The sequence below is a fragment of the Coloeus monedula genome (genome assembly GCF_965178545.1).
Source record: "Coloeus monedula genome assembly, chromosome: 13".
Lineage (NCBI taxonomy): Eukaryota > Metazoa > Chordata > Aves > Passeriformes > Corvidae > Coloeus > Coloeus monedula.
The window spans coordinates 4814304-4834821 of record NC_138793.1 but is presented as its reverse complement, the minus strand read 5'-3'; the positions used below and the strand labels follow the sequence as shown (position 1 = coordinate 4834821).

The following is a 20518-nucleotide window of genomic DNA, read 5'->3' as shown; positions in this document are numbered from 1 at the left end:
ACATCACCAGAGAGGGCAAGTGTAGCATTTAAGTAAAATGAAGGCCTTGTTGCCTTTGTAAAATTATGGCTCAGGCCTGTTACTTTGGCTAGAGAAGGACTGTGAGAAAAGTCCGTGAGAAGAAAAACAATTAGTTTTTACCCATGAGAATGTAGTATCATCAGAAGCATGAAAGTTAAACAATGGAAGGAGAAAAACAGCAACATACGTTATTTTTCTGAATGTTTGAATGTCTATGCCATAGGTAGCCAATGGTAGTGTGTTGTGGTTAATAACAGCCAATGAGTCTGTTGTGGTAGTTTAGCAGCCAGTGAATCTGTAACACGAATGGTAACATACAAAAGGTGTATAAAAGAGGCTGCTTTGTTCAATAAATGGCTTTTTGGCCCTTGAAAGAGGCACTGTCTGTGTGTGTTGTGACTGCCCCAACAGTGACAGGCAAGGATATTATTTATGTATGGAGGCACCCAGGAATTTCAGACTGGTTTCCTACTGGGTTAGTCAGCAAACGCCTGCACAGCAAGGCACAGCTTAGGTGATCCTTTAGACAGGCAAACAGACACAGAAAAGAGAGCAAGAGAGGGCATCATTCTCATTCCTACTTTGCAGAGGAGGGATGGAACACACCACAGCAAATTGAACAGCTTGTCCAACAGCTCAGAGAAGCTCACAGCAGGACACAGGTACCAGTGCTTACTCCTAGCATGGTAAATCCAACTCCATACCTCTTCTTTTTAGAACTATCCACCATTTTCCTTGGTTGGAATCCCTAATCTCTCAAAAATCATAGGAAAATCCACTCCGGAGGGACCACATCTCACAAGATGTAAGGTTTTCAGGGAGCAGAAAATGTTTCACTCTACTTATATTTCAATTCTCTATTACTTACCTCCTCATTCTAAACCACTCCCAGATTTTAGCCTCCACAAATAATGTAATATAAAATTACAAGAAAAAAAATTGGGGATTTTGCATCTGTTCTTTTCTTAGTAATTTTCCCAAGCAACCCTCTTTTCTCACTTTCTGTGTCTCACAGAAACCCAACACCCACAGTGATTTAGATAAATCAGTATTTTATAATGCATGGCAGTTGAATGAAATTCTGACATTATTGATCTATTCTCTAATTAGTTTTCTGCATTTTCAATCTAACTTGGGAAGATGAGGGGTAGTGAATATATCCTGAATCAAAACCACTGAATGTTTAAAAGGTTAAATATTCAAGAAGAAAGCATGCTGATTTTTATCCTGCAGAAGACGATTAACATTTAGCAAACTGACAGTCAGATGAATAGGAGAAATGCACAAAACCATCAGGATGTGAATAACCTATTTTCCTCCTGACTCAAACTCGTTAGTACACCTCTCCCTACCCCCAGAGATAAGCTTATCTAAAATCCCAGATCAACTGGGAATACTTTCCAGCTTTCTGTAGATATTTGAAGCCTAAACCTGACTCATATGACCAGTACTTTTATAATTGGATGAAGTATTTTGAAGCAATTCCACAAAACAGCCTTCTAAAGTTTTCTGAAATCTTAATTTGAAGTTGACTCTTACTTATTTCTGTGCAAAGTATTTTTAGCAGCTGTATCAGGAATCTAGGAATAAAGGCTGATATTGGACTTTTCACACTTTCCCCACCGAAACAGGAGAACTGAACTCAACCTATGAACTCAACCATTTCCCTAATTTCTGTGGAATTCAGCTAAGCTCTATAACAGCATTGTGGCTATGAAAGTCACTCTTAAGTCTCCTTTCTAATCCCCCAAATCATGTAGCTGCCTCTGGATTAGTCGCCAGTGTTTAGAGGGTTACACATTTTAGTTGCAAGTACTGAGCCCCAGTGTTCAGAAGATCCAGGGTTCACAAATGAAGCATCCACAAAGGGTTTTGCTGCTGGATGGAGGAGCATCCTCCTCCCAGGGCAGCTGAGGAGTCCATGCTGGCTCCTGTGCCCCTGCACGCTCCCACCACGGGCACGGCAGCCCAGCTCTGTGGTAAACAGGGACAAGAGGGTTTTCTGTCTCCTCCCTGCCCAGGCAAAACCACATCAACTCTGCTACCAGCCTTCACTGGCTTTGGAAGCAAGAACCATGTTAGCAGAAATAGTGTATGAACTCCAAAACCTTCCAAGAAGGTGCTAAATTACACAAGCATGGGTTGAAAAATATTCTTCACATACCTAATTTTCTGTATACAATGCCAATTTCTACATGTAAGTACTGACCAGATTCTTGCTTTCTGAACCTAGGAAAATGAAGAAGTTTAAATGGCAAAAAATAATTATTACTCGGACAATTAATTTTACCTTTAATGGAATTTAGCAGTCTTTGGGAATAAAAAATAATCAGGTGATTCATTGAAGGGATAGACATGGTTACAAATTATTCCCTTGAAGCGGAATTGATCTCCTTTAATATATTCATATATTTTATACACTACTTATCACAGAATCATAGAGTCATTATGGTTGGAAAAGACCCCTAAGACCATCAAGACCAACTCAGCACCATCACCATGTTTTATCACTAAGTCGTGTCCTCAAGTGCCACATCCACACATTTTTTGAACGTTTCCAGTGAGGCAGAACATCATGTGGTGAAACCTCAGAGAAATTAATGGCTTGGATTACATAGCTTAGATTAAAGAAATCAATAGCTTGTGGAATGAAGGATGTCTGCTAATGCTGGATGTGTCTCCAGCTTCACAGTCTGCTTGATGGATTCCTTTTCAAGGTATCCTGTCAATTCATAAAACCAGTATGTTGAACCTAATCTACACATATGATTATTACAGAAATTAATATAAATTTATATCCTTACAGTAGTTTTAGATCCGCCAAAAAAAAAAAAATTGAGATTTCTTCACATTCCATTGCTTTAAAACCCATGTCTAAGCCTGAAGGATTGGAACCTTCTCATACTGAGATAATCACCTAAAAGAATGGAAAAGTTGTTTTCTAGGAAGTAACAATGAAATTGACTGTTCTGTGCATTTCAACAATTTCAAAGAAAAAAAAGTCATTGATATTTGAAAGTCAATATAGAAAGCATGAATAGAAGGAAACTTACTAATCTAATTAACTTGTTAACACAAACAGTTCTGGATGAAATATAAATAAGGTGTACAAGTAAGTGGCTTTCCCAAAGAGTCTGACCTGATGCCTGATGCGTCAGCTCCACACTGAATTACAGCAGCTATGAGGCAGAATCTTCTCAAGAAGAAAAGTATCTTTTTTGCTATTATATAAACTGAGGACAGCCTGATAGCAGGAGAGAATAAACCATGTAAAAGATACCACCCTGCAAAACTACATCAGTAAAGAATTACCATTTCTATGATATATTTCTGCAGCCCAAAGGTGCTACAGCATTTTTAAAAATAGCATTCAGACTTTATCTTGCACAAGAAACTTGTCTGGAACCAAACGTGAGAAGAATCCAAATTCCAAACTGCTGTGATTCCACATAACCATACCTGAAAGTGGTGTGATGTACTCAAACACAGCACGAAAACTGCAAGGGGAATCATCTACTGATCTCGTGGCATCAGGAAAACTCTTCTCTGGTGTTAGGTGAAGTCTGATACACAACATTTCATCTCCTGAAGGCGTCATTTGCCCAATTACAGCAAAGGAAATTGGAAACCAAACACTAGGGTGAACATGCAGAGTGCACAAACTAAAATGTGATTATTGGACAAGCATAAGGCAGCATCTGCTACACTCAGTGCACCACAAATGAGTTTTGGAGTGGAGGGAAGGGAAAAGTGACCCTGAGATAATGATCTCTCTCACCCTCAAAACATTTTCTGCAACAATTAGCAGGGTGTGTTTTTCTTGCCCCTTTGCAAAATTGTGCAGCTGAGCTGCATCAAAAACTCAGGGCTGAATCTCCATCTGGCACAAATCCTCTGCAGTTCAGTGGAACTATGACAACGTACCCAAGCAAAACCCATCCAGAGGAAACAAACTCCACCTGGAAAGGCAGAACAGCCAAGGGAGAGCTGAGCACTGCCTGTGACCTGGCTCTGCAGGTGACCTGGGGACAGGACATGTCCTCTGGGGAGTACAGGGCTGTGAGAGGCAAAAAGAAAGTCCTTCAAAGGCTGCAGCTTGCTTTGGTCAGGGAAATCGCTTTCTGTGCATGGCTTGCTGGGCTTTTGTGTTTGATTAACAGATCATGCTCTGAGGCAGTGTCTGGAAATGGGCTTGGCTGTGGCACCAGGACTCTGCAGTGCTGCTGAGGGAGAGAGCACATCCGCTGCTTCAGAAGAAGCATGTACCAGCAGCTCAGCCTCCACTGCCCTGCCTGGCTTGAACAGCTTGGTACTTACAGCAGCCTAGACTTGGTTACACAGTGTGTGAGCTGATTTATTCCCTTCCTTGGCTGCTGCAGATGAAACTAGAGGAAAGCACTTCATCAAACACAGAGCAGCTGTGAACTCCTAATATGAAAAGAGCAAGTGCTCTTTTCCAAGGTACCAAGTAAAGGTGTCAGCAAAGTGGGCTGGATTAGTGCCATGGCACAGTGTGCTGGCCAGGACCATCCAAGAGAAGAGCCAGTTCTAATTAGTCACATTCAAGGAGTTCTGACTCAAACACAGGAGTGCTATTTAATGTGCTCCTCCCTGCTAAGTGCAGACAGAGCAGCCTACCCATACAATATTTGAAAGGATCACAAATGCTGTGAGACCTATTTTAACAGGATCTGGCTTTCGTACCATCTTACTGCTGCTGTGCTCCCTAACAGCTCAGAGCCCAGGAAACACATCCTCATCTGCCTGGAGCAGGACTTGCCTGGAGGATGACCGAGGAAAGAGACACCAAACCTTACAAAAACAGGGTATGACCAAACAAACCTGCTTTCAGCCTGAAAAATATAGGCCAAGGAGAGATTTCATGATGAGCGTTGTAGCCATAAACACATACATATCCTATCACAAAGATCTGAAAGAAGTGCCTCAAGAGGAAAGAGGAGCTATTTTAATTAATGGACAACACCAGGAGAGGAACAAAGATACATTAACTGGCCATAAATAAAGTCTGAAAAGCTTTCTCACAGAGCAAGACAGAGTAGAGAGATTCTGAGTGGATAAACACACAGGTATTTTTTCAAGAAGAAATTAGATTGTTCTCTTGAAAGGGTTCCTATATGCTGTCTGTGATAGCAGGTGACTAGATTCACTAAGAAATGCCAGTTCTTTGTCAGACAAAATATCACCACTCCAGTGATTCAGCAGGGAACACATTCTCAAATATTTGCAATGTATGCAGGGGAGACACAATAAAAAAGAGGGTTCCTGCCAAGCAGTAACAAATCCTGCCAGGATGGCCTAGATCTGTTGCCAAGTCAGATTTACCCTTCAAATTTGAACATGAGAACTGCATCTGTAACTTACTCTGCTTGCACTTCCTCTGCTGCTGAGCCTGAAAGGGAAGGTCAGACAACAGCTCCAGGAGAAGCAATCAATGCTCCTGCATGGAAGGCAGCTTATTTTTAGCATCTGCAAGATCAAAATGCTAAAGAATTGGCTTATAATTCTGCCTTGAGTCTGAGGGGTTAAGTGATGAGACTGGTGTTTACAAAAACCTGGTAAATAACCAAAGCTTTGTGCTCTAAATATTCAGAATAGGAAGTACATGAAGAACAAACAAATAAGCAAATGGGCATAATGGCTCTCTCTCACAAATATAAAGCCCTGCAGGAATTCATTTTCCAGGCAGATATCACAGAAATAGGGACTGGATTTATTGAAGCTCAAGAAGAAAAGATAAGGTTTTTTCCCTTTTTTTTTTTTTTTTAATATAACAGTCCTGTATTTATACTAATTCAACAGTTTACATTCATAATTTTAAGCAAAACTTTATAATCTCATCCATGCCTGTGCTGTGACTTGCACTGAATGCACTGACTTAGTCTTCATTTTAAAGAACTAATTGCCTCTTAGAGCAGACCAGTCCCAGCAGGGTGCACACTACTGCTCGGTTTTCTCAGGGTATTTTCTTCAGTCACCACTTTGCTTCACTTTAAAGAGATCTAGGAGTATATATGTGAAGGAAGCTACTCTTCCATTGCCTTACAGTCATTTCAAACTACAGTGTTTCACAGTTAAGATAAACCAATATATGTTCTACAGTAAGTCTCATGTTCTTGCAGTCATCATTTTGAGCATTAATGTCTGCTGATGTTATGGCTTTCTCCCTATTTTAGCAATCAGTTCAGAAGGACACAAACATTTCCCTCGCTTTAAGCATTTAAACTCGATTTGTATTAGACAATTATATTTTTTTGTTAATTACTGAACTGCCCTGCTATTCAATTTAACAGTTTAATCAGAAGTCCTAATTGTCCTGCCAAGCAGAGGCCTGAAAGGGAGCAAATGGCAACCTTGTTAGAATCTCAGTCAGCAGCAGGATTTAAAAAGTATTCATCTCTTGTCAAAGCCTGAGGGAATCATGGAATGCAGCTGTGAGCCTGCCTGTTCTGCGCTTTCTGGGAAGGCTCCTGAAATTTCTTCAGCCTCCTTCACTGTCCAGGGTGAGAGCTGAGGGTCAGTCTGTCTTAACAGCCCCTGTCCCAAGGAGAAAAAAAGAGACAGGAAAGCCAAAGCAGTCCCCTTTCCAAGCAATCAAAATCAACAAGCTGGCCCTATGAAAACCAAATGTCATCTCTCCTTTCAATCCCCCCTTGTAAGCATTGCAGCAGCTCCTCTTCTGAGGGAAGGGTACAATGTACCAAGTGTCAGCAGCAGAATTTGTGGGTGTCCACCTCTCTCTTGGTTCATGGACACAAAGTGCTTCCCTTCAAGTGGCCACGTCTCCTTCCCTGACCAGGGAAGATGGCACGATGCCCTGACCTCTCCAGGGAGTGGGTGGCAGGGAAGGCACTCATTTGGTATATGGAACTTGATTCAAGTCTGTAACACAGAGACAGGTGTGTGAGACATTTTTCAAGACAAGTCATCTTGGTTATATTTCCTTTTTCTCTCCCTAATCTTCTGATGTCCCCTGGAACTTCTGGAATAAATAAACTGACTTATCTAAAGCAACCTGTCAGACATTAAAGGATACGGTTCCCTACTAATCACACTCCAGGCACAGCTGGGAAGACAATTGCTATAGTTACCTCACTACCAAAAATATCTACCAACAAAAAGAAGGCCACATAAATAAACTGAGATAATACACAAGAGTAAAAGTCCTAGAGAATTCTCCTTGACTCCATTTATTGTAAAAGCTGCAGGATCTTCCTAAACAGGACTGAGTAGCCAGAACAAAGAACCTAACAAACATTTTTGAAGCAACAAGTTCTTTTTCATAAACTGCCTGAAGCAGCTAAAATAATGATCTTGCATAATGAGAAATGAACAATTAGAAACTTCTAGTCCCACAGGGAGCCTATTGTCTCATGAAAGTGTTCTGGAATTTCTCTGACATTTAGAAACAAACTGGACAGATTTCCCACTTGCTGAAAGCGGGGAAGGGCATTCTATCTATTAAAGCAACAGCACAAAAAGAGATCTTCTTACAGCAGCTTCAGTGACAGTTTTCTGTTCATTAACAAAGATCTTTGTGAGAATGATTTGTTTGATTGAAACTGTCAGATTTCTCAAAGGATCAACAGACAGATTATTAAGGTAACACAGACCCTTCTGAAATCTTTATGCCTGCTTAGCAGAAAGAAAAAAAAATCCATGCATCTTCAGAGTGGTATTTTACCTCAAAAACCTATCAAGCAATGGGAAAATTTCGAATTCTTGCTCTCCGTGTTCTTCCCTTACAAGGAACAAGGGACTGTGTGAGGCCCTGGGACAATGATCAGCATCCTGGCTTGCAGGCTGGCCAGCCCTTTCATCACATGGTCTCCCTCTCATTTACAGTCCCCCCTGGATCCTACACAGCCCTTCGTCACTTACTGGCCAGCCTGGCTGCTCTTCCTGCATGTTTGGTCTTTTCCTTGGAAACTCTGGTTTATTTAACTGCTTAGCAAGTGATGGATCTGATTTCTCCTTGTTCTCCTGGCAGCCAAGCAAGATCCATCCCTCCCTTAGCTTCTCTCAGAGAAGGTTCTGAGCAGCCACAGCAGAGGACCAGCCAAAAGCTGCCCACTGAACAGCTGGGATGACAGAGGAAGCCAGCAGCTCCTTCCAGGAACAGCCCAGCACAGAAGCTGGGCACTAGAGCAGAAGATACGTGAGAGCTGACATTAACAAAGCATGACAGGAAAAGAAGAAGGAAGTAACAGAGGCAACTGAGGTCAGAAAGAAACACAGAAATCTTAAAAAGGAGGAGTTCATTTTCTCTAGATACACAGGTATGTGCAGGGATTGTTTTGGGGCTAATTCTGTATGCTCAGCCTACACAGGGCCTGTACACTGCCAGGTGGGCAAATGGCCTTAGAGCTACAGCTGAGACTTTGATTCCTGTAGAATATTCCCCTGAATGTGTGGCCCCATGTTGCTTTAACAGCCCTGAATTCCACACGAAGAGATTTCCCACTACAGAACAATAGTCAGCCATAACACTCGGGGCTGTGCTGTGCCAGAGCATAATACGATTATAAATTCCGTTCATTTACACGAGTATTCCAATAGGACCAACCCTTTACTGCCAGTGGGATTATGGTTAGCTAAAAATACCTTGTACAGGGAACTCATGAATTTATTCCACTGATTACAGCCTTCATTTATATGAGAACCCGAAAGAAGGTCTAAGGGTACAGAATTAAGGATGGCGTGTTTGGGGCTGCCCACCAGACCTCAGTAGAAAACAGAACATTAATTTAGCATAAATAAGCCATAACAAGAACACAGAAAAGGTACTCCAGTTTCAAAGGCTGGTATCTGCTAATGGCTCAGCTCGAAAAATCTGTCTTACGAAAATGGACTGCATAATTTCAAATGTAAACAAACTTCCCAGTCAATATCTTATTATTCTGCACAAAACTTTAATATTTTTCCAAAGGATAGAGATTTTCCTAAAAGATACTTCAAGGAACTGGTAACACAAAATCCCAACTCTTTATTTCACTGTGTGGCCTGGTATTCCCATAAACTCATCCTTTGCCCGTGCCACACAATGCCTCCGCAGGAATGATCCAAACTGTAACATGCAGCAGCCACCACTGGCTCCAATTTAGAATTTGTACCTTTTCCTCAGGGTTCACATGAGAATTTTTCACTGCCTTCAGTCCATCTACAACACAGGGGAAAAAGAAATCTTTCACAGTGAAAGCATCACACACATTCACATGTTGTATGTGCACGTGTATTCCAAGAGGGACGAGTACTGTATGGAGGATTAGGGTTACCTACAAAGACCTTGTGCAGGGAGCTTATTTATTCCTTTCACTACACCCTTCTTTAACATGAAAGTACAACATGTGTAAGTTCAGGAATGCAGTAGTTGGGACAACACTTGATCCTTGATCTGCTGACAACCAATTAGGGGATTTTTCGTGAGGTTTTTTCAGAGTTTAGTGTCACAACATTTTTATTTCACCAAGAGCTCCTGCCAACCATTCACATCAGCATTTGGATGGGAAAGCAGATGCAGTTCCTCCCAGTGCAATCCCTCACACACAGGGATATCAAATCAAACTGCAAGTTCTGGCTCATTTCAGGAACCAAGACACATCAGACTCCTTCAGTTACTCAGTGACAGGAAAGCAACAAAAGTTCCAACTTACCACCCCACCTCCTGCCGAGTGTACCAGCACAGACATGCCTTCTCTCAGGTTAGCAACCTCAAAGAGCATCATGTAGGCAGTTACAAAGTTCATGGGAAATGCAGCAGCTTCAGAAAAATTCATGTCATCTGGGATCTTGTAGACAAATTCTACTGGGGTACACACTACTTCAGCCCAGGCATTGTAGTTCACAAAAGCCATGACTCTGTCTCCAATCTACAAACAAGGAAGAAAACAACGTTGAGGATCTGACTGCAACTGAGACTGTAGAGAGCAACCTGCAATACCTGCAAGTCCTGTTCAAGGTGTGGGTCACTGGCTGACTGTGAGGAAAATGGTGCTCCACATCTTTGACAAAACAGCAGTTAAGCTGCTCAGCTTTGGGCTTTTACCATTTTTAATGTAACAAAAATAACCAAAAGAAGTTAAAGCCACCTCTTCTTCTTCTTTTTTTTTTTTTTTGCTACACTCTTGTCTGATAGAGCAGTCTTTCTCATCACTAATACAGATCATCTTTTGCTAGCAGAGCTCTCAAATAACAAAGGTAAACAATGAAAACAGCATTCTTCTTACTAATAACCAGGAATTTTGCTTAAAGATAAAGAAATGAGGGGAAAAGGTTATAATTATATTGATGAGAAGCATGCAATAAAGAAAATTACATCTAGGATAATTTTCATTTTGTTTTCTCAATCCTCACACTAATTTAGAGCCACCTTTCCTCTCTGTGGAGTGAGGAGGCCTTGTACTCTGGTAGATGGAGCACATGAAAGGGTTGCAAAAGCTCTCATTCAGAAGATAACACCATCTGTATCCACTCTCTGTTTTTATTATCCTATTAACTGATTCTACCAGGACATATCCATGATTGTAATCTCCACAGCCATGCATCAGAGCAGAATTTGATTCTACAACCTCAAATAAGCCGCCTTAAACATCAAAAATATACCTTTGGATTTTAAGGCACTGTTAAATCTGCAAAGTGAATTTGACAGGATTTAAAGGAGCAATGAAATATTACCTTAAATGCAACATTTCTCTACTCAGTTTCTTCTGAAAATATATGGTAGCGAAAGAGTAATTCACTATGGAGATATAAAGGCTTTCTGTAAATATTAGATACAGCTGGCTGCTCCTAGGAACCTTTCAGAGGTCCGGCACATCAAGCTCATATGTTTGTATATGGTCTTCATTGCAGCTTCAGGTTTTTAAATCAGAGATACTGACTCTTCTCAGATGGCCAAGAGTAACAACAAGGCACAGCCAGACTTGTAAAGCAACGCTCACCTTCAGCCCTGGAACTGGGCTGCTGGGTCTACAAGGGACAGCCACACTGAGCAAATGTTTGGCCAGTGTGTATTAAAATCTTCACAGGCACAACTCTTAAAAAGTCTCAATAATTGCTTGCCACCAGCAACCCCATGGCATCTTTCACCTTGCTTCAGACCCTTTGTCTTTCTGGAATACACCAACCAAAATAACATCCTTAACCACAAAAGGAGCTGTTCAGTGGAGCCACAGGATAAGACAGGAATAGCATCAAACTCCAGGTCTTTGTGTTTTAACTAAAACTAACAGCAGCTGTCCCTCTAGAGTAACTTTGCTCATCTGCCTGATACTCTCACATTCTACTAATACTCTCTAATGCTTTAGAAACTACAGGTATGGAGTAAAGCACAACACTTTTGCCTTCAGGCAAACGTTTACAGCACAAGCACATTTTGGTCTCCTGAGTGCTTCTCACCACTTTGGCTTTGGGATATTGCAGGTTTGCTCAAAGCTAAGATGCTGCTAACAGTTCTGAAGGATTTGTCTCTTTTTAGAATGAGAATGCTGAAACTGAGCTGTCATTCCAATTTCACTGAAATGCCTCCTCCTTTTGAAAAACATTCAAATTAACAATGCCTCACTGGTAATCACTCTGTGGTTCCCTTTTGCTCTTAGAGAAGCATCTAAAATAGAAAGTCTGCTAGGATTAACTAGTGCAGATGTTAATATGCCCTATATTCTTGCCATAAATCATAAATGATTACCAAAAAGAATGCAGAGAAGTCCCTCTTGGTGATTCCCAAGGGATTTCTTGGTAACAGTAGGTACCACATCTTACCAGACACTATTCAGAGCCTAGTCAGATTAGACCTCACTTCTTGGAAATCATCCCCAAAACTGGAGAGAGATCAGGCCTGATACAGCTGTCATCATCAGAAACCAGCTTTTTCTTTTAATGGGAGAAGGAATAGGCATTACACGTATTTTAGGAGGGCTTGAACTGGAAGAGCTCTACCCAGGAAAAGAAGGTCAGAAGACAGAGGGTGCAATCTCTGCCGTTGCTGTGGGCAGAGGTAACAACAGACGTCAAGGAGACACCAAGAGATCTGGTGTGCTCCTGTTCTGTGCAACAGTTCCTTAAAGAAACCAACAAAACATTCTTCCGTCATCCTCGTGGCACGTTCTCCTGCTGATGGATTCATTCCCATGCACAGCTGTCATTCTGAGTGTGGACCCTTTTCTAGATCACTCAAACACAACCAGGGCTATGCAGATTATATACAAAAAATGAAATACTATGGCTTGTTTCAATTGCAGGGAGTACACCAGTGCACAAACGTGCTCCCCAGTCAGAACAAAGATGTCACTTTAAAAAGAGGCACCGTGTATCAGTCAGGTGCAGTGTTATTCAAACAAGCACCATATGCTGTAGCCTCACAATGCCCTTTAAAAATAGCAACAACTTTAAAAATGAGAGTGCTGATCTAGAGCAGAGGCTTTCTGTACTCCTTTCAGAGAATATTCTTCAATATGGAGCACAGCTATGAAGTACAGATACTAGAGCAGAACTACTGAAGCAGCAAAGGTTTTCAAACAGCAAAATTATAATTCAGTTATTGTTTGTAACAAATACATTGAAAGATTACGACTTGTTTCAAGGCAGAAATGAGGCAGGAAGGGAACTGAGAGAAATCCCCTAAGAAGATCTCATCACTGAAACCATAGTTGAAACTAAACTGGCCATTATCTTCATTCAACTGACAAATTTTAGCTTTTCAAGAAGAGAAAAATGTTATCTTTAAATAAAAATATTTATATTCATTTATACCTTCTTAAGATCCAGATATAATAAGAATTCAGAAAATTTGATTACCTTTTGACATGACTGATTGCAAATAACTAAGACAGGATTGACATGTATTAACTCAGGATTTACTTCCAAAATTTTCAACCTACTTAGGCAATAAAATGAAAGTTTGCAGTGAATATAGACATTTAATATCAATAATGGAATAGGAGGCAGGACAAAATGCTGTTTGTATGCAATAAGAGATACCAAAGAGCCCATAACCACTTACGAAAGCTTTATTATATACATAAACTATTTGTCATTCACCACATCCTGTCAAGTGAAATAGATGCTTTTCTGGAGAAATCAAAATAAGTCCTATATCCAGAATCAGGATAATTTAATCTGCACCTTATTAATGCACACAGTTTTAAGAAGCAATGCTTACTGTAAACAGGGCTCTCCTTATCTCGAGATCAAAAGCTGGAACTAGAATCAGCAGCACCTGGGCTTTGAGGAAAAGAGCAGTGATTACAGCAAACATGGCCAAGAAAAGAAACTTAATAAGTTAACTTAATTTCTTTCATTTTATTAAAGGACATCAGTCCTGCTTTCCAGTTCCTATTTAGCCATCAGGATGTGCACATGGCACAAGTGACTTTTCAGGAAGGATTTGATGACAGTGGTCAATTCAGAAACTAATTCAAGAGGTCATTCTCATGCTTGGGGAGCAACAAGGAAAAATTGACCTTTTAGATCTCAACAGGGTGGTGAAGGGTGCTGTCACCAGCAGAGCAGAAAGGATTAGAAACTGGTGATTATTTATATGAGACTTATAACTCACTTTGAAAATAAAAAATATTACCTCAAATCCTTTCACAGTGTCTCCAAGAGCTTCTACAATTCCAGAACATTCAAACCCAGGAACAAGTGGCGTCTTAGGAGGGTTGTCAATATTCCCCTGCCGCACCATCAGATCAATAAAGTTCAAACCACTGTAAAACACAGGAAAAACTAAAATCAAGACTATTACCACAGATCAAAGTAGAGAAGGAAAACTTGACCTGAGTGATGGGACAGCCAGAAAACTCCAGGGCAGCATTAAAAAGCTGGGCTCTGCAGGGTAACAGGGGCCCAGCAGACATTCCCACTCTTGGGCAGAGGGTACACGTGCCCAGCAACCAGAGCTGCCAGCAGCCCCGAGCTTACTGGACTGCTGAGCAGGCACCCAGGGCAGTTAAAAATTCAATACAGCAAAACATTGACGTTTCTAAGAATGCATTACCAGCTGGCAAATAAACCCAGGTCAATTTAGGAAGAAAAACCCCAAGCCTCACACATTATAGGTATTTTGGGCTAGGAGCTACATGATCTAACTGTCCTAACCTTTGATGTGACCCCAGGAATGCATCTTGTGTTTTTCTCAGGCAGGAGTCCAAACTCTGGCATGAACTTACTAAGTACCAGATAGGGTCTGGTTCTAAAGCTTTTCTTTCCTGGATCATGTTTGTACATTTTTGCAAAAGTTATTAAGGTCTTTGAAGTCCTCAGGTTTGCCGCTCAGAAAAAAATATAGGTCTTTCCCCATAGTGTCAGCTTTGCAAAAATCCTAAAGCACTTTTGCATTGTGTTTTGTATGCTATCCAATTTTATTAAGGAAAATTTTGTGGTTTTCCAGGCAGCCACAAAAAAAAAGAAAAAAAAAAGAAAAAAAAAAAAAAGAAGAAAAAAAAGAAAAGGCACCACTTATCTACTATGTGCATATATTGATTACTGGCCTTAATGCCATAGTTAAAACTTTAAAACTCCTAACTAGCTGAAAACCTCTTCATCATTAATCCATTGTTCCAAAACACAGCCCTGTTTTTATGGTTAGTCAAGCAGGCAGCCAGTACTACTCACACATGTGATACCAGCAACTGCTTGGATACGTCACATTACTGATGTGCACAAGGATTTACGAGATGGAGCCTTAATCAGATACTAATCAAGACACAGACAGACTGAACAGACCCAACAAATTAAAAGATAGAGTAGACACACAGCCCTAACACGAAGACAACATGGCATTCATGGGATGTAGGTCACTGGGGAGGGGGAAGGAAATCCCACCAAATGTAAGCATTCATAATTGTGGTGGAAGGTTTAAGAGCAACCTGAATGCACAACTTTCACCATGCTCCTACACAAAGCTTATAATATCAACCATATGGAAGGTTAGGAGAGGTTTTCTCACAGTTAAGTTGGAAAATCTGAAATTATTTTGGAAAGGTCACTTCTTATCCAGTGGGTAAGACCACTTCCTACCATAATGTCAATAATGAAAGAGAAATTCCAAATAGCAAAATGCCTGCAAGGCAGTCATTGTTTCGGGAAGAGGAACAAACAAACAGACAAAAAATCCCAAAACATACCACAAACCCAGGAACCCTACAGCACTGATGGTGGCAACCACTATCTGTGTGCATTACCTTCAGCAACAGTTTTTAAAACACATCTTTCCACACTGCAAGCGTTTTACAAGAAGTTAACTTTTCCCTACATTTCTGGAAACACTGTGATGTCCTAACAAGTAGGCAAGAAGGAGACAGGTGAATATGCAAAGGCCATTGCTCTTGCTAATGACAATGATCACAAATAGATTCCTTCTCATAAAGTAACTTGTCAGACAGTTTTTGAAAAGGCACATGTTCAGTTCTGCATCTAATGACATAATACTGGCAGCTCAGTTCTGTCCTAATTCCATTCTTTATCCCCAATGAAGGGCAGCAAAATTATATTGAGAGTTCATCTCTATTAAAGTAAACCTACAAGATTTCACACTAGAATAGGTGTGATAAGGGAAGAAAAACCACTACACACGGTATGTAATAATCAAGTCTCATGTTCTTATCGATTTAATTACTAGTTGAAACATGGGGTGTTGACCAGGCTTTCCAATAATTTCTAGTCACTTTACAGAGAGTTTCTTCTTCATTCACTTAATCTGTCATCTCATACATCCTACATGTTGTCACATCCCTGGTACTCATATACATGTATTTATTCCTATTCTTCTCCACTTTCAAGGAAGGACAGAAGTTTTATTTTACCTGAGCAATTTGAACACCAGTAGATCTGAAAGCATGATTATGTCTTATTTGTCAACTCAGCCATTTTTTTTTCCTTAGAATAACCTGGAGGGCCTAAAGACGGATGGCTAGTTTTGTAACTACATCCAAGACACCCAAGTCTTTCCTTGGGATTCAATCAACAGCAGACTGTTGGAAAAGTTTGGTTACACAGAACATCACAAGAAAATACGTTTCATGAAGAGTGGTGGTTTCAGAAATTAAGCACAGTTTATTTCTTGTACCAGGGCAAGCCAGCACAGCCTGTTCGAAAGTGACTCCTGAACTTTAGCTAAGGGCATATATGCAGCGGGAGAGGTGTAAATGCAAAGCAATCCAGTGACAAAAAGTAGGCAGTGTATTTTTAATCCTAAATCAAGAGCTGGATGCAAATGAAGATAGGGAAGGATATGAATTACCAAGAACAATACACTGACATAGGAGCTCTGCGAGAACCTCCCTGTGACGGAGCAAGGATGTCTCTGTGACCTGCACAGGAGGGATTAACTGTGCATCACTGGAGGCAGAGTTTATCAAATATAGAAGTGTCCTTGAATCTGAATCTGACTTTCTGAGTCTACGGTGCTCTACCATAACACCAGGTAATTTAGAGGGCCTTGAATGTTATTTTTTGTACTTACGGTTTCGTTTTGCTGCATTTTTATTTCCCTTTTTTTACATATGGAAAGCAACAGTCAGCTTGTTGTTCCTTGCTCCGTCCCACACACTCAAGGATGCCCAATACCTTCCATTGCAAAATCCCAAATCATGCAGACCACTCTATGACACTTTGGTTTGGAGAGGTGCTGCTTTTGGTCTGTCTCTCTTATTTCACAGTAAAACTCCACTGAAATTAATTACTGAAATTAATAAAATGCAAATATAAGTCAAGAGCAAATATAAGGAGTACTGAGTTTTGCATTCTTAAAATCCTTCCTCTTAACCCAAGCCAGCAAACTGCCCAATTTTTAAATTAAAAAACAAAAAACCTCATATATCTATATCTATATCTGTATCTATAGATATAAAGGAAAGGTTTAAAGTTATCAGGTCTCATGCTTTTTATCCAGAAACACCAACACTATATGAGCAAGGCTGCCTTTAGGAGCAACACTGATTCTCTGTCCACTACGCTGTTACACTTAGAATTTCTTTTATCTGCTCCAGTCTTTTAAAGTGCTGTTGTCTCACAGCCACAGTCAGAAGGGTCACTTCTGCCTCATTCCTCATGAGGCACATGTACAGCAGCACAAGGAAGAAATAATTATAAGAGAGAAAAGAACAATAGAGGGATGTAATTATAAGACACCATTGCTTATTCACACAACCTGTCCGAACTACGGCTTCCGTTCGTTCTAGCTACTTGTCTCATCTTTTAAACAGTACGTATCCCAACATTCTGCTGCCTGCAAATTACAATACAAACAAATACAGGAATTTCAACTGCTTCATCATTATCAATCAAATATTATTTCAGGAAATATGCAGAAGCTGTGACTCAGCTTGGACATCAATGGCTGTTCCATTTCTTAGTCACTGAATGAGGCTAACACATGACTCATCTCAGCTGACACATTTTCAATTGGATCACTGATATGCCAGACCTTCAAAAGAATTATTCATCTGGCTTAGTGCTAATAGCAACACAGCCTCCATCTCCTCCATTTCTGGTACCATACTACGAAGTGTATGTATATGACTTACTGGGTCTAGATATATGATTCAATTGGTTTTATCCCCAGGGAATTCAGAGACCACACAGAACTTGCACTGCTACTGGTGTATACTATTTATCAAGCATGTGCATATCCTTCTTAAAATAGATTATTTTTGTCCATCAATTTGTCGAGTCAAATAATAATAATAATAATCTCTAGGGGCAGTCAACTGCAAAACTGATTCAACTGATAACATGACTTGTAAGAAGTATTGATGACTGGAGCAACCCATCTTGGGTGTGTTCAGCACTGCCTGCATCACCACGTGCACGCTGCCCTGGGCAGAGCCAACACCTTTCTCATCCGGTCTCCCGAGTCCATCATCATCCCAATCAATCTTCTGCATTTACAGGCTTGGGTCAAAAAGATCAGCAAACTGATTTTGCCTTGCCTGGAAGCACACTTTGGTGACCTGGTCACATTTCAGCCCTATGGCCATTTCCAGTGAGGAATGACAAGCAGATGCTACCCAGCCTGCAGGCTCCTCCAGCGTGAAGGGAAGCTCCCAAAACACACGAGGCATTGTGCAACCTGGCAGTTAACTGTGGAGCAGCTGAGCAGTCTGCTGATGTCAAACAGCACGCATGCAACTCACACAGCTCTACTGATACTGCAGCCCTGGAGAGCAGCTGCAGCTGTGGCTGCACAATTCTATTTTATAGCCAAGTGTTCTTGTGCAGGTAGCTTGCTGTTTGTGATACATATGCAGCTACTGGTTTCATGAAAGTGGAATTTATACAGGTACTGGAAAATGCTGTAAATCCCTGACACATTTCTAGGAATATACCCATGTGCTAATAGTATTTTTAGTTTTGCATGTTAACTTTCGTTAAGCCAATGGCTGAAAAAAAAAATCACTCAGGAAACAAAACAGACTGTTCTCAAATGGAAATACAGCCCTGCTTGATAGCAAAACGAGCTGCCCAACAGCTACTATGCTACCATCAGTTCTATTCACTTAGCACAGAATTTCTTGCATTTCCCATTGTGACTAGTAGAGAGGAAAAAACCCAACACCAAACGTGAATGCAAAAAATCCCAGCCCATTATTTATTAGTATTCATTCAGATTGATGGATATCCCTATTTTTCATAGGCAACACCTTGGTAGGGGGAATAGTCACATGGGTCCCAAACCTTATGAGCACCATTAAGAACAGGATGGAAAGCACAGCATCTGAACAGGTCAAGAGACTCAGCTACATCAACCTATCAGGATATTCCAAGATCTGAAGCAGATCCACTGATACATGATTCAAAACAAGCTCACTGCCCCCTTTCAGTAACAGTTTTAACACAAGTTACTTCTTAAGTAAACAACTTGGCCTTCGCCTTCCAGAAGCTCCATGTTTTCACATAGCAGAAAAGGACAACAGAAGATAAATCCCTGCCTAGGCAAAATTAATTCAGTCTTTGGTAAACATCAAGTTGTGTAGTAAGATCCTAATGTGGCTTCTGTCACTCAAAAAAAAATTAATCCTATTTTCACGAAGGAACATGTGCACTACGAACCAACAATCTAGGAAGAACAATCTGCTCCGATTGTCTGGGAATACGAAAAAAAGCCATCTAGGAAAGCTTGTTTCAGGATGCTGCCATACTGTAGCCACTTGTCACCTGAACACAGGGACTAAAACTGGGAAGTTATCCCGAGCTCTGGCCACGCTGCCACACCAGCTCCGAGGAAAAACGATGCTGACTTAAGTAAGCGATTCCCAGGAGAAAAACAACAGCCAGTGTCAGACGGGAAAGAGACAGGTGCTGAGCAACACGCACAAGCTGGCATCCACATTTCTCAAAGAAACCCAAACCCTGAACGCAGTTGCCCAGGCTTTACCCCCCCCCCCCCCCCCCCCTTCCTCTCAGCTGGTACCATGAAATACCACTGACAATTTTCTTCCCTTCGCATCCGCTGCCGAGCGCACACAAACCCCGCTGCCCACCCCGGACCGGGGCTGCTCGGAGCTCAGCGCTGAGCCGGGGGTCCCGGCGCCCGCGGGGAAGGGACGGGGCGGCGGCGGCTGCCGGGAAGCCACAGGTGAGGGAAGTCGGCGCAAGAGCCGGGGGCTGCGAGCACACGGCCGCCCGGCCCGGGGCACCCGCGGGACCCCGCACCCCGCCCGCGCCGCCGCCCCCCGCGGGAAGGAGAGGGCGAGGGGCGATACTGGACCAGGCTTTGACGCGGATCTTCAGCTCGCCCTCCTGCGGCTCCGGCATGGCTTTCTTGGACACGCGGAGCTTGTTGAGCCCCCCGAAGGCGGACAGCACCACGGCTCGCATCTCCTTGGCGTCCCCGGCGCGCAGGCTGCCGCCCGCGCCGCCCTCGGCCGCTTCCCTGCCGCCCTCCTTCTCGATCATCTGCTCCGTCTCCTCGGCTCGCTGCGCTCCCTCCTTGGCCATGGCGGGGCTGCGGCGGCTCCCGCGGTGCCGCCGTGCGAGGCCGGTGCCGCCGCGTGGAATGGCCGCGGAGCCGCCGGGCCCGCCCGCCGCACTGCACCGGCTGCGCAGCGCCCTCCGCCCCGCGCCGCCCCCGCGGCGCCCCGCGCCCGGGCACAGAATCACAGAGCCAGGCCGGCTGGAAGGACCTCTGAGATCACAGAGTCCAACCTGTGACCCATCCCCACCTTGTCAGCCAGACCATGGCACCGAGTGCCACGTCCAGTCCTTAAACACCTCCAGGGATGGGGACTTCGCTACCTCCCCGGTCAGTCCATTCCAGTGTCTAATCACCGTTCTGTGAAGAAATTCTTCCAAATGTCCAACCTCAACTTTTCCTGGAGCAGCTTTAGTAAGTCCTGTCACTTGTTACCTGCGAGAAGAGCCCGATCCTCACCTGGCTTCACCCTCCTTTCAGGTAGTTGTGGAGAGCGATAAGGTCACCCCTGAGTCTCTTCTTCTCCAGGCTGAATAGCCCCACTGTCACCTTAGGCCAGCACAGAGC

At 42.3% G+C, this 20518-nt stretch overlaps 1 protein-coding gene across 1 annotated transcript in view; it reads right to left on the bottom strand.

Moving 5' to 3' along the window:
* Window positions 1-19977, bottom strand: part of VAT1L (vesicle amine transport 1 like) — a gene marked incomplete at its 5' end in the record, with an annotated part of 53779 nt that extends 33802 nt beyond the window's left edge. The window contains 3 exons of the mRNA XM_082290276.1: window positions 9693-9908; window positions 13616-13745; window positions 19748-19977. Of these exons, the coding sequence (XP_082146402.1) occupies window positions 9693-9908; window positions 13616-13745; window positions 19748-19977 (576 nt within the window). The remainder of the gene's footprint in view (window positions 1-9692; window positions 9909-13615; window positions 13746-19747) is intronic.
* Window positions 19978-20518: the final 541 nt, after the last annotated feature.